The sequence below is a fragment of the Chelonia mydas genome, chromosome 5 (assembly GCF_015237465.2).
Source record: "Chelonia mydas isolate rCheMyd1 chromosome 5, rCheMyd1.pri.v2, whole genome shotgun sequence".
In the NCBI taxonomy this organism is placed as follows: Eukaryota; Metazoa; Chordata; order Testudines; family Cheloniidae; genus Chelonia; species Chelonia mydas.
Genome location: NC_051245.2, coordinates 43,195,734 through 43,207,958, shown reverse-complemented (window position 1 = coordinate 43,207,958; position 12,225 = coordinate 43,195,734). Strand labels below are relative to the sequence as shown.

Here is a 12,225-nt window from a genome sequence, read left to right as displayed (position 1 = left end):
TGATAAGATTCAAGCCATATTGTAACTCTTGAAAGATTTTCACCTCCAAATACTTTCAGAACATGGCTAGTATGCCATTCAAGACATGATTACGTGAGCAAGCAGAACACTAGTAAACAAAAATGGATGACAGGAACGTACAAGTGAGGGGTTGGTGTACTTGCTTTCTTTGGAGAGTCACACCTGTAATCCTCTGCTACCAGCAACAGTCAATCCACATGCCAGATCAACCAAAAATGTCCACAGCCTGAAAGGTTTTTTTAAAACAGCTCTGCAACAGGAGGTTAATGTATCATATGACTATGGCAATGCAGAATTGAGGACAATAAGGAGTTTTTGAGGTGTATTAGGAACAAAAACCACCTTAATAGTATTGGTCCATTACTAGACAGATACTGTTGAAGATTATACAATAATACAGAAAAGGCACAAGTGTTCAATAAATATTTCTGTTCTGTATTTGGGAAAAACAGTAATATAATCATATCATATGATGAAATATTTTCCATTCCAACTCAAGAGGATGTTAAAGAGCAGCTACTAAAATCAGACATTTTAAAAATCAGCAAGTCCAGATAATTTGCATCTGAGAGTTTTTAAAGAGCTGGCTAAGGAGCTCCTTGGAAAATTAATGTTAATTTTCAATAAGTCTTGGAACACTGGGGAAGTTACAGAGGACTGGAAGAAAGCTACATTTGTGCGAATATTTCAGAAGGGTAAATGTGATGACCTGGATAACTACAGGCCAGTTAGCCAGACAGGGCAGGGCAGGGCAGAGCAGGGCAGGTTGGGGCCGGGTCACTTGCTGCTGCCGCCAGTGCCAGGCCCCCTGTTAACCCTCCAGGCCATGGGGCCCGGGGCAGTTGCCCTGGTCTGTCCTATGGCCAGGACGGCTTATATTTTCAGAGCCCAAACGTTTGTGGAGCCGGGCCCACATTCCTGAATATTGGTGGAGCATGGGCACCACAGGCCTGTATAACTTGCTGCCTATGTCTTCAAGTCCTTAGACTTATCTCAGACACGATGCCCACAGAACAGTACCAGCTAGACGGGTGGTAAACTGAGATATCTGCTTATGTTACCATAACTTGATTGATTTTACTGCCACTATGTCCTCCCTCTACCCCCAATGGCATTTGTTTCATCCATCTGTTGAGTCTTGTCACAACCTAGATTGAAGCTCACTGGGGCAGGGATAGTTTTTACTGCGAGCTTGTACAGTACCCAGAACAATGGAGCACCGATTAGTGTCCATACATGTTACTCTGATACAAACTCTAATAAAATAGGCAATGCTGAGATTTGTTTTCCTAGACAGAATGCAAAGTAGTGAGAGTTCCCCAACGTGCATGGGGTAGACAAACATTCTTATTAAAATGAAAGTTTTAAAACTATATTTGAATATTTTTTCCAAACACACCAGATAGTGCAAAAAACTCTCCCTTGTAGCTGTCCCCTCCCAAGACAAGCGTCTTAGGTATCATTGAGTTAACAGATATGCTGCTAAGGCAAATGATATAGAACCGTTTCAGACTTAGTAAATTTACAGCAAATGTAGAAGCCAGGTTGGCACAACATTCAAATGGCATCATCAAATCAATAAAATTTCAAAAGGCGAGTTAGAAAGGGTAATATTCACTCCACATGAAAGGGGATGTTCACAATATTAACAGGAGTATTTGATCTCTAAATTGATAGAGCAGCCACAAAGTCATGTACCAGATATACAGATGAAGAAAACACTGGGACTAGGTTTTAAAATTCATGAGCTCTCTATTTTTAACAGATGGTCAGACTATACAAACATTGGAGAACTATAGTTTGCTTATGGCCTGGTTTCCGAGGTTGCTGAGCACTCAGAAATCCCACTGAAACCACCTCTAAATATCAGTCCATAATTAATGTCTCAGTTTCCCAATCTGGATAGAGAATTTGAAGGTGCACCCTGCTGAGGCTAGGCTTAAATTAACTGTTGAAGCTTTTGAACTTTAAACATCCCAGAACATGCTTTATTACTAATTTAGAGAACAGATAAAGAAAGCCTACTTTCATACACTTCATTTTTCATTCAAAACCATCAAATACTCTTAATTTAAAAGAGCAATTATCTTTCCGGTTCACACTAACTCCTCCTCTTTGTGCCCTTTCTTCCCACCACTGAGCCTTCAAGGCAAAAGAACAGGCAGAGAAATTGGCATTACTGAAAATCATATTGTTGAGGGCTGCTTAGAGACCCTGAAACAGTTTACTGTTTTGATTAGAATATTTGTTTTGTTGGAGACACAAACTGTATTAAAACCTTACTCATAAAAGAAATGGATTTTATGAATTTTTGGCATAAACATGTAAATTGTCTTCAAAAAATTCAATTTCTTGGATTATATTCAACTTCTCTCCATTCAAGCTTCTCACAAATGAAAATCTAGTTCCTGTCAAGCAATCAAGATGGTACATGAACTCTGGCAAACTAAAGTGTTTTTAAAAAGCCAGAGGTCAAGGAGAAACAATATGCCTGTATTAGTCAGCCATACAGACTACAGGCAAGCAGAACAGAATCAATCTAGTAATTTAAATAGCTGATTAAACTGGGAAGCAACTTTAACAAAGTGTGCCGTGGAACACATGCTTTGAGAAGAGTGCAGTGAAACAGCCAATGCAACACTGGCTGAAGACCCCTTCTGAACTTCTAAGACCACCTTACTCAAACAGAAAGGCAGGCTTGATGCTTATTCCCTGGAGAAACTAACTAGGTTCCAGTCTTATGTTACTGAATTATTGAAAATTCAATCCACTCCCTGTTTAAGTAGCAGAATCAGATTTTTGTTCTGTAACAGAAACAAAGTTTAGATCTCATGCATTAATATGTTGTGCTGTCAGGAGCTATGGCAATTTGGGGAATCTATGTACACCTTACGAATTCTAGTTGATTTTAAGAACTTGCTGTATCATTGAATGCCACGTCTATACTACAGGAACTATAGCAGCAAAGCTACCGTGCTGTAGCTATGTCAGCATAACCCAACAGTGTAGACACAACCCACAGCGACAGAAGGGTTTTGTCACTGTAGGAATGCCACTTCCTTCAGCAACATTAGCTAGGTTGATGGAAGATTTGTCTGTCGACCTGGCTATATCTACACTTGGGCTTAGGTCAACATAACTACTTCACTCAGGAGTGTGGATTTTTCACACCTGAGTGACATAGCTATGTTGACATAAATTTTACAACAGGTCTCAGCGTATGTGGAATTCACCTTGTGCTGTCAGAGCTGAGTCAGGTGTCTCCCAGTCCAGGGACAATGGAAGGTCACTAAATGGCTCCCATTCAAACTGGAACACCTTGGGACAACGGGGTGGAGAAAACCAATTCTCTTAGCTTCAGCAAATTTCTCTGCAAGGGTCGGGGGATGAAGGAGCGGAATTCCCCCAGAAGCTGAACAAAGATTTGGTGTTCGCTCTGGATCTTAAAAAACAGAGCCTGAGACACTCAGAGGAAGAACTCTCAGGAGGAACACAGGCACAGGCTCTTGGAGGGAGAGATGTCTTTGAAAGCAACCCGCCCAAGTTAAAGGAAGCTGGCTGGAGAAAAAAAGAGCAGATCCAGAGATGCCAAGGGTCGGCCGTCCTTAAGAGTGAGAGTTACAAAGAGTGAGATTCAAGGTGGTGTGTTAGGTCATTGCTTAAGACAGGGACTCTTATCATTGCTCCTTGGCAACAGACATCCAATAGTCCAGGTTTTTAATCCAGCACTTAATAGTTGGTTTTAAAATGTACACTGCTTAACATTGCATATGAAACACTTACATATCCTAATTCACACTAAAGTCTAGGGCACGTGAGAATTCCACTGGTCTGCACTGCATATAGATTTTAATAAAAACAATTATTTGCTGGTTGGCACGAGAACCTGGATGGTTGGAGATCCCTGAGGATCAGAGATGTTTAACCCTGGTTTAGGCACACAGTAAGTGGACAGAACAAGAGAAATATTGAAAATTTTTTGTTTTTATATAAAAACAAAAATGAAAACTTATCAATGCAACAATGTGTTTATTTTGCATATCACCTTGTTATAGTGATCAGTTGAAAAACATTTACTATACAAACCTAATCATATTTGTACTATATAGTCAGTCATATTACATATACAGCAAACTAAAATAATCAGATTCCAAAATTAAAATAAAATAACCAAATACATTCATTTAATGTAAAATATTTTAAATAAAGTAATTAAATTGAATTTAGTTATTTTGAAGCTAACAAACCATAGATAAAGGATTCAGATTCCACATTTCTTTTAATATCTAATTTAATTTTATGTTTGTTTTATGCTTTTTTATATTGCCACGTGGCCCCTTTTGCTGTTTTTATAACTTCTTTTGGTGGCTCAAACTTGAAACATGGCTCAGGATTTACCAGCCCCACTTGGATAAGAGGACTGTGTCCTGTCCAGTATGAATGGTGTCTTATTTTTTTAAACAAAGACTGAACACACTCTTCTCCTGTATTTGAGTGGGGAGAATTAAGACAAGCCTGGCAACCTTGGTTAATGGGAACTTTAGAAGACCACATTGAAAAAAAAGTAGTCTTGCCTGTTACCAGGACAATGAAGGGCCACAAATTTGTCTTGTGTGGTTTAAATTTTGAACTGTATTTTGCAGACCCTGCAAACTTTCGATCAAGTCCTGCCCTTTTGGCTCAGGGGACTTCCCAGCCCTTCTTGGGCCTGGAATAGGAGGAAGGGAAAATATCCTACTCAGCTTCTCTCTCCTTGGCACAAGAGGCCCACAGCAACTCTTGTTGGTAACTCTGCTTGTTACCTCTGGCCAACCGGGGTTTCAGACAGGCTTACCTGCAGCTGGTCCTTTTTCACCTTACTCCCTTTTTTCTCCCTGGCCTGGAAGAGCTCAGCTGGCAGCAACCTTCCAACGGCTGGTATGTGACTGTTTTGGCTGGTACGTGGCTCTGTTCGGAGCGAAGAGGCAGCATATGGACAGCCCTCTTTCCCAGAGCTGGTTCTGGTTGCATGGGAGAGGGAATCTTGCCCCACCCTCTCTACAAGATCCCAGGTCTTTAGAAGATTGGAAGCAGAGGTTTTCTCCAAATACAGATTATTCCCAGTGACTGCTTCCTTTATCTGCCTTTGTCTACATTGAAACCTCCCAAAAATCTTAAAAGGCCATGCCACATGACCAAGGGTGGGCACAACTACCTTAAGTGGCCAAACCACACCACCACAAGAACTTTTGCAAAGTTTGTGTATGTTCTGTGCCTCAGCTATCACGTGTCCCTGAAGTAGTAAACTGTAAACCAGAGTACCCTTAAGACTGTTGCTCTGGAAAAGGGAACCAGCACTAGTTATGGTGCCCAGGCAGACAGGCTGCCAGATCTCCGCTCTCAGAAAGGGGTAGTAGACTGAAGAGCTGCACCCCAAGAGTGTGCCCAGGAATGCAAAGTGAGAGGCAGTGCTAGGCCTTGGCTCTGACCCAGGAAGCTTAAAAGCACACAGGCCCAGCATATAGGCCCAAAAAGCAGCCTGCAGAGTGTCCAGAGGGGAGCTTGACCAGGGCTGTGACAGAAGCTTAATTATAAGAACTATTTTAAACCATAGTTGCCTGTATACTTCTGAAGCTTTAAAGAGCTGAACAATGTCTGGGTAGCGTCCGATGAGTAGTGACCACAGGAACATGATGACTCAAACACTTGAACAAGGAACACTTATGAAAGGAGAGTGAGTGAGTGAGTGAGTGAACACCCCTTCACAAGAGTTAAAGAACATAAAACCATGTTCCAATCACAACTAGCCCCCTCTGCTTTTTAGGGTATGTCTACACTGGCAAGTTTCTGTGCCACAAGTTATACCACTTATTAAAACGCTGGAATTAAACCGCTGCTGCATGTCCACACTGTGCTCGTGATGCTGGGGCACATCCACATTAGCAGCTCTTGCAATGGCAAAGACAGCAGTGCACTGTGGTAGCTATCCCACTGTGCAACTGGCTGCAGTGTGCTTTGGGAAGGGTTTACGATGCCTCATGGGGCAGGCACAGCATCACATGATACAGGTTTCCCAATCCCATTGTTCCAGGGGCTTCCTACTACATTGCCAGCTGCTTTTCAACTGAAGTGGTGGGGGAGAAGAGTGTGTGACAGGGAGTGTGCGTGTGTATGGAGGGTGGGAGAGAGACAGTGCGTTTTGGGGACAGGGAGTGTGTCAGCATGCTGTCTTTTTTGTAAGTTCATACTGTGGCAGGAAGTAACCAGTCCTGAGGCAGGGAGAGGGAGAAATCCTGACATCAGCCCCCGCCTCCATCCCTGGGCGCTCTGCATAGCAATCTCTCTCTCCCCCAACACCTCTATGTTCCACAGCAGGAGCATTCCACATTCATGGTTTGCTTTGTGTCCCGGAGCAGATCAGCACAGCACCCCACGACTGTCAAAAACAGTGCTTTGAAAGGGGAGGGGCGCATGTCTCCAGGGCAGCCGAGTTCAAAACAATGAGCAGAGCAGTCATTTGAGGCATTATGGGACAGCTTCAAAGGCCAATTACAGTACAGAAAGCAATCAAGTGTCTACACTGGCAAAAGAGCGCTTGAACCTCTGCGCAAATAGCCTTACGTCTCTTGTCCAGGTGGGTTTTTTTGCAGGGCTGCAACTGAGGAATTTCTGCGCACAGAGTGGCTTGGCAGTGTGTACGCATCTGCAGTTTGAGCAGAAAAAGCTGCTTTACTGCGCAGAAACTTGCCAGTGTAGACAAGCCCTAAAACACAAAACTTCAAGGATTATTCTTCCCTTTTGAATTTTCTCTGCTGCTAAACCCACTACCGCACTTGGATGCAACTTTAAACAGTACCCACAAGAGGCTCATAATAGGAATGTTTAAGACTGGAATCCGTTCTGTTTGCTCTTACAATATTCATTTTTGTTTTCACACTCTGACAAACAGCAAAGACCACAGTGAGGAAATCATGGTGAGACTCCTCCCACCCTTGAGAAGAGAATGTCCACCAAGTGTTAGCTGGCTTTAAGATCGGTCTGCTGTTCTATCATATCCCACAAGTGATCCAAATGAAGCCTGTATAGCGTTTACTGAAATAGTTTCCACATAACTAAACAGGAAGAAGGCTGCTTGTCATTAGATCTTTGTTCCCTTATGAAACCCAACTGGAAACACAGATAACTGGAGGGCAGAGAGGCATTAGCAGAACACCACTCCCATTTTTTTAAGGGGGAAAGGAGGGAGATGACTGGAACTCTGCTTCAAGAATGACTCATTGTAAGGATATACCAAGAGAAATATTTGGTGAGGGGCTATACCCTTCCAGTTCTGCCATCTATACATGAGGGTACATTAAAAGAGCCCCATCATTCCCTTTAGAAATAAATTTACCAAAAAACCCTGTTACTTACGTGCTCTTTCATTTCAGTAGCTACTGTTCTTGACATCATGATACAGCAGATGAGCGTTACCAGTATGAAGTAAAGTGCATACATGAAGCGGGTGCTCGTAGATTGCTTTATCTTGGGGCAGCATTTGCAGCACAGGGAGCAAGCAGCAGTACCACAGCAACAGGCCAACTAGAAAGGCAGAAACAGACAATGTTATTCATTCCGACAGCATCACCTCATTTTAAGTCACTAATTTTGCTGGGGCTGCTGATAGTAACCGGAGGGGGATGTATTATCCTAGGTGTGATGGCCTGCTTGATTGCCAGTGAAGGGTAAAACCAAGATGAGCTCTAATAATTCCACAATCGAGAGTAGGAACAAAATGTACTTCTGACATCCTAAAAAATGTTTTCTGCATTCTTAGGCAGCTCCTGGTACTGGCCGCATCCTTCCACTTGATCCAGCAGTACAAATTCACTCCAGTGACAATGCCCTATCTCCCAAAACACACACACACTCCCGCCACTGATAGAGGAAATAAGTCAAAGGACCTGCACTAAACGGGAACCAACTCTATGGCAACTGTAACAAAAACAAAGACAAGATGGTTTAATTTGTGATCTGAACTGGAGATCAATTTTATCTTACAAAGACTGTGTATAACTGTACTGATTGACTCCAATTTCTCATTCAGTGTTTAAATCCTTTTATCAAAGGCATACTGCACTCTTCATTGACGTTAACTTGTTAAAGTTGCTCTCTCTTTATTCAGACCTGTTATTTGAGTACTTTCCTTTTTGCTATAAAAATATTCAGAAAGTTTTATAATGGTAAAGACTGAGTGAATTAGGGAAGTTTTGACCGCAGGCAATCATTCATTCATTCTCTGTGCTCAAAGCAAAACTAAAGCTAATGTTAAAAAAGTATGTAGTACACAGGTTAAGAAAAGAGTGTCTGTAATTCTGGATACAGTGCTTAGAACCTAAGCCTTAGATTATCCACAAATACAAAGTTAAGTTTGTTTTTAAAGTCATAATATAGATAGATAGATATTGCACAATCAGCAATAACCCAATTTTAGGGGTGAACAACATTATGGCTACAAAAGGAAGCACTCAAATCATCAAATGCCAAAGTTAAAGTTGTTCAGACAGACATAGCCATGCCTCATTGTGTGTATGCATTTTAACAGTTTAAAGAATCACATACTACTTTTCTCTAGGAACACCACCTCATTCAGCGTGCAAGATAGAGAGTACCTCGTGAAAGATGTAGCTATTCAATATTTCTTGTTATCCTATTATTTGGTTTGTGGCCACATGCCTTATACCATTCCCCCAAAGCCAACATTTACACTGAATGATCAAGGACTTCTGCAGACCCCTGCCTCATTCACTATTCAACTTTTTCAATGAATGAAACAGAGGTACTCAAAACAATTTCCTTCACTAAACACATTGCTTCATTCGTCATCTGACCCACACAGTGAATAAGGTAGAGGTCTCATAGTATGTGACCATGTAATTAAAGACTGTATAATATTGTATATGAACAAGGGGATCAAATTAAAATTGTGTGGGTAGCCCTAACTTTGGCACTTCAGACAAATAAATTCAATCAAGTTACTCATTCAGCAGACAAACCCTGATACCTCAGAATTTACCAAAATGGATAAAGAAAGCCTTGGATTTTTTTCATTCAGTCAATATTAAGTTTGAGGCCATTTCTCTTAAGTATCCAGTAAAAGTATCCAAAAAACCCCACAAAAATCCAAACACCTGGGGATTAAAGCTAAATTGAAGAATTAGGAATGTATGTAAATTTGGCATTCATGAGAGTGAAGGGGAACAGCATTGTTTGAACCAGGTGCTATGTAGTTCTGACAGTAAAATCTCACTCATGTCCAGAAACACGTCTGCTATTCCAGTGCTAGGCCCCTGGAGCATTATATTTAAAGCAATGAATACTTATAACACACTATTCATATAGATTATAATTACAGATTACATACTGGGTACCGGAAACTATTTTTCATTCCTTCTGAGGGTACAGTTGGCTATGTTCAGAAGAATATTTGGACACCCATCATATTCAGGGGATGTCATGTAACACATTCTAAACAACAATGGGAATTATAAAAAGCTGGTTAAGTTAAACAGCCACAGGTCAGAGTTTGACACTGATTAGGATTGTCTGTATTCCAGAAGGGCCCACAGTTTGCAAGGTGCTATCCACATATACAATAAAGTCAGTCCCTGCCCCAGGAGAAAAAGATGCTGACACCAATATGTTGACCAAAGAAGTTTCACAGATTTGTATCTTGGAAGCCAGATTTCAAGTTCAGCGCTAATTTGAACCCCTAACAAAGAATTAAAATTTTAACAAATGATCAATGCAATCTGAATTATGTACTCACTATCATGATATCAAGTATGTTCCATTCACCTCACTTCCTGGTTTCTATTACTATAAGGCAGGGGTTCTCAGACTGAGTCGGGACACCATTTTAATGGGGTCGCCAGGGCTGGTGTTAGACTTGCTGGGGTCCAGGGCTGAAGCCAAAGCCCCACTGCTCGGGGTCAAAGCCCAAAGCTGAAGCCCGAGCCCCGCCACTTGTGGCCGAAGCCCCAGGGCTCCAGCCCTGGGCAGAGTGGCTCAGGTTACAGGCCCCGTGTGCCTGGGGCTGATGCCCTCGGGCATTGGCCCCCACCCACCCAGGATAGTGGGGCTCAAGCTTTGGCTGTCTCTCCGCCCTGTCTGGGGTGGCAGGGCTTGGGTGGGCTCAGACTTCTCGTGGGGTCATGTAATAATTTGTTATCAGAAAGGAGTCACTGTGCAATGAAGTTTGAGAACTGCAGCTATAGGGTCAAAAAATTCTCCACAGGATCTATTGCCTACTGTGGGGTAGCAGTGGATTCCATTAACATAGTAAAGACAAGAGACGAGAAGACGTCATGAAATGTTTTGTTTCTCCCCACCTTTTACACTAGTTAACTGCTTTAATTATAAAGCAATCACTGAAAATATAGTTACGGTTCAATTTATAAAGCAAGCAGAAATTTTAGTTTACTCATTATGGATTAATATTTTTCAGCAGAGTTCTAGTTTCCATGAGTTAGGCATTAGGTTAGAGTACATACATACATTCATACTGACACACTAATAAATCTTATGTCTGTACTCTATCTTCGGTTGGAATACCACAGAAAAGTCTGACAGCGATTACAAGCATTACACAAAAAACAAGGCCTTGGCTTTCTACAAATATTTATAACCATACCTCCATCTTTCAGACCATTATGTTGAGCAGTCAGGGCTTTAGTTAATACAGATGAAATCTGACAAAACATTAGAAGGAATCAGCACCCACTTTGCTCAGTGTATGTCCCAAGAGCTCACAAGGAGAACAGTTCTCACCAGAGAGGAACTCAAGTATTTTTGAAAATAGAAAAAAGAAAAAGGAGTACTTGTGGCACCTTAAAGACTAACAAATGTATTTGAGAATGCATCCGATGAAGTGAGCTGTAGCTCACGAAAGCTTATGCTCAAATAAATTTGCTAATCTAAGGTGCCACAAGTACTCCTTTTCTTTTTGCGAATACAGACTAACAGCTGCTACTCTGAAACCTGAAAATACAAAGTTCACTAAGATTGGCATTTTAATCCTTCTGCTGATGGCAGTTAGTTTGCTGGAGACACACATTTGTGACATCAGTACAGAAACCTTATGGGAACTTTTCTACACTATTAAAAATATATATATAGAAAAAGGATTAGCTAATTGATTTAACTACCATTTTTTCCTTGCATGGACACAGTGCAATACTAGTTACCTCCACTGAGTATGATGGGGCATACCCTGGACTCCTAACTCAGTCAAGGTAAATAGCATCACACTGCAAGACAATGATGGTTAGATCAAGGTTCGTTAACACACCCCATCTTAACCTTGACCCATTTTTCTAGTATATGCAAACCCAGTATAACTTTGTGAACTCCCACCCTACTTCAACCTCAGAAAGAGATACACTAATTGATTTAAACAGGTTAATGGAACAGCATGAAAACCAATTTACCATGTTAGGCCCCAAACCAGTAAAGACTGACACACATGCTGAACTTTATGACAGCGAGTACACTGATGAAATCAGTGGAACTACTCATGATAGTAAAAGTTAAGCGTGTGTGTAAGTATTTGCAAGACTGAAGCCATACAGCGGGCTCCTTCTCCCTGCTGTTTTCACAGGACCTCTCAATTTAGCAATATGTCTTTTGGTGGAAAAAGTGTCTCAGAAATGCCACAAAATATTCCATTTAACCATTATGAGAAATGCATCTGAGCAGGTGGTGAGCTTCAAGATTGCTGTGCAAAACAGTTTCTTTATGATACCTTCCTGCGCCGCTTCCCGCAGGCCCCAATGGCCTGGAGTGGCGAACTGCGGCAGGTGGGAGCTGTGATCGGCTGAGCCGACGCTGCAGGGAAACAAACTGGCCCGGCCCGGCCCGCCAGGGGCTTTCCCTGGCGGGCCGTGGGCCAAAGGTTGCCAATCCCTGGTCTACATGCTGATTTAACTGCACAGTTAGTTGTAACAGCTGCTTTAGTCTTGAGTAAATAGACAGTACTGTACCTTTCTTCATGAATAGGTTGTCTTTAAAAGGAATTTTTTGCATTGAGTTCACCATGCCTTTAAAAAAAATTTTAAAAAGCTAGTGTTAAAGCTTTCATACAAACTGACAAAAGCCAGGAAACCAAAAGTCCAGAGTAAAAGTTAACCCTTTCTCAACTTACGCTATTTATTTTCAGGTGTACTGTAAGTAACAGCCCAAATCAGT

General features: G+C 41.6%; 1 protein-coding gene across 3 annotated transcripts in view; it reads right to left on the bottom strand.

Moving 5' to 3' along the window:
- The window catches only part of SERINC5 (serine incorporator 5), a 62,174-nt gene that overhangs the window by 30,358 nt on the left and 19,591 nt on the right, over window positions 1-12,225 (bottom strand). For 2 of the 3 annotated variants that reach the window (XM_043547654.1, XM_037902947.2), the window contains one exon: window positions 7,414-7,581. In XM_043547654.1, coding sequence (XP_043403589.1) covers window positions 7,414-7,581 — 168 coding nt within the window. Of the gene's footprint in view, window positions 1-7,413; window positions 7,582-10,672; window positions 10,694-12,225 lie in introns of those variants that run through there. The other variant, XM_037902948.2, reaches the window with a different exon arrangement.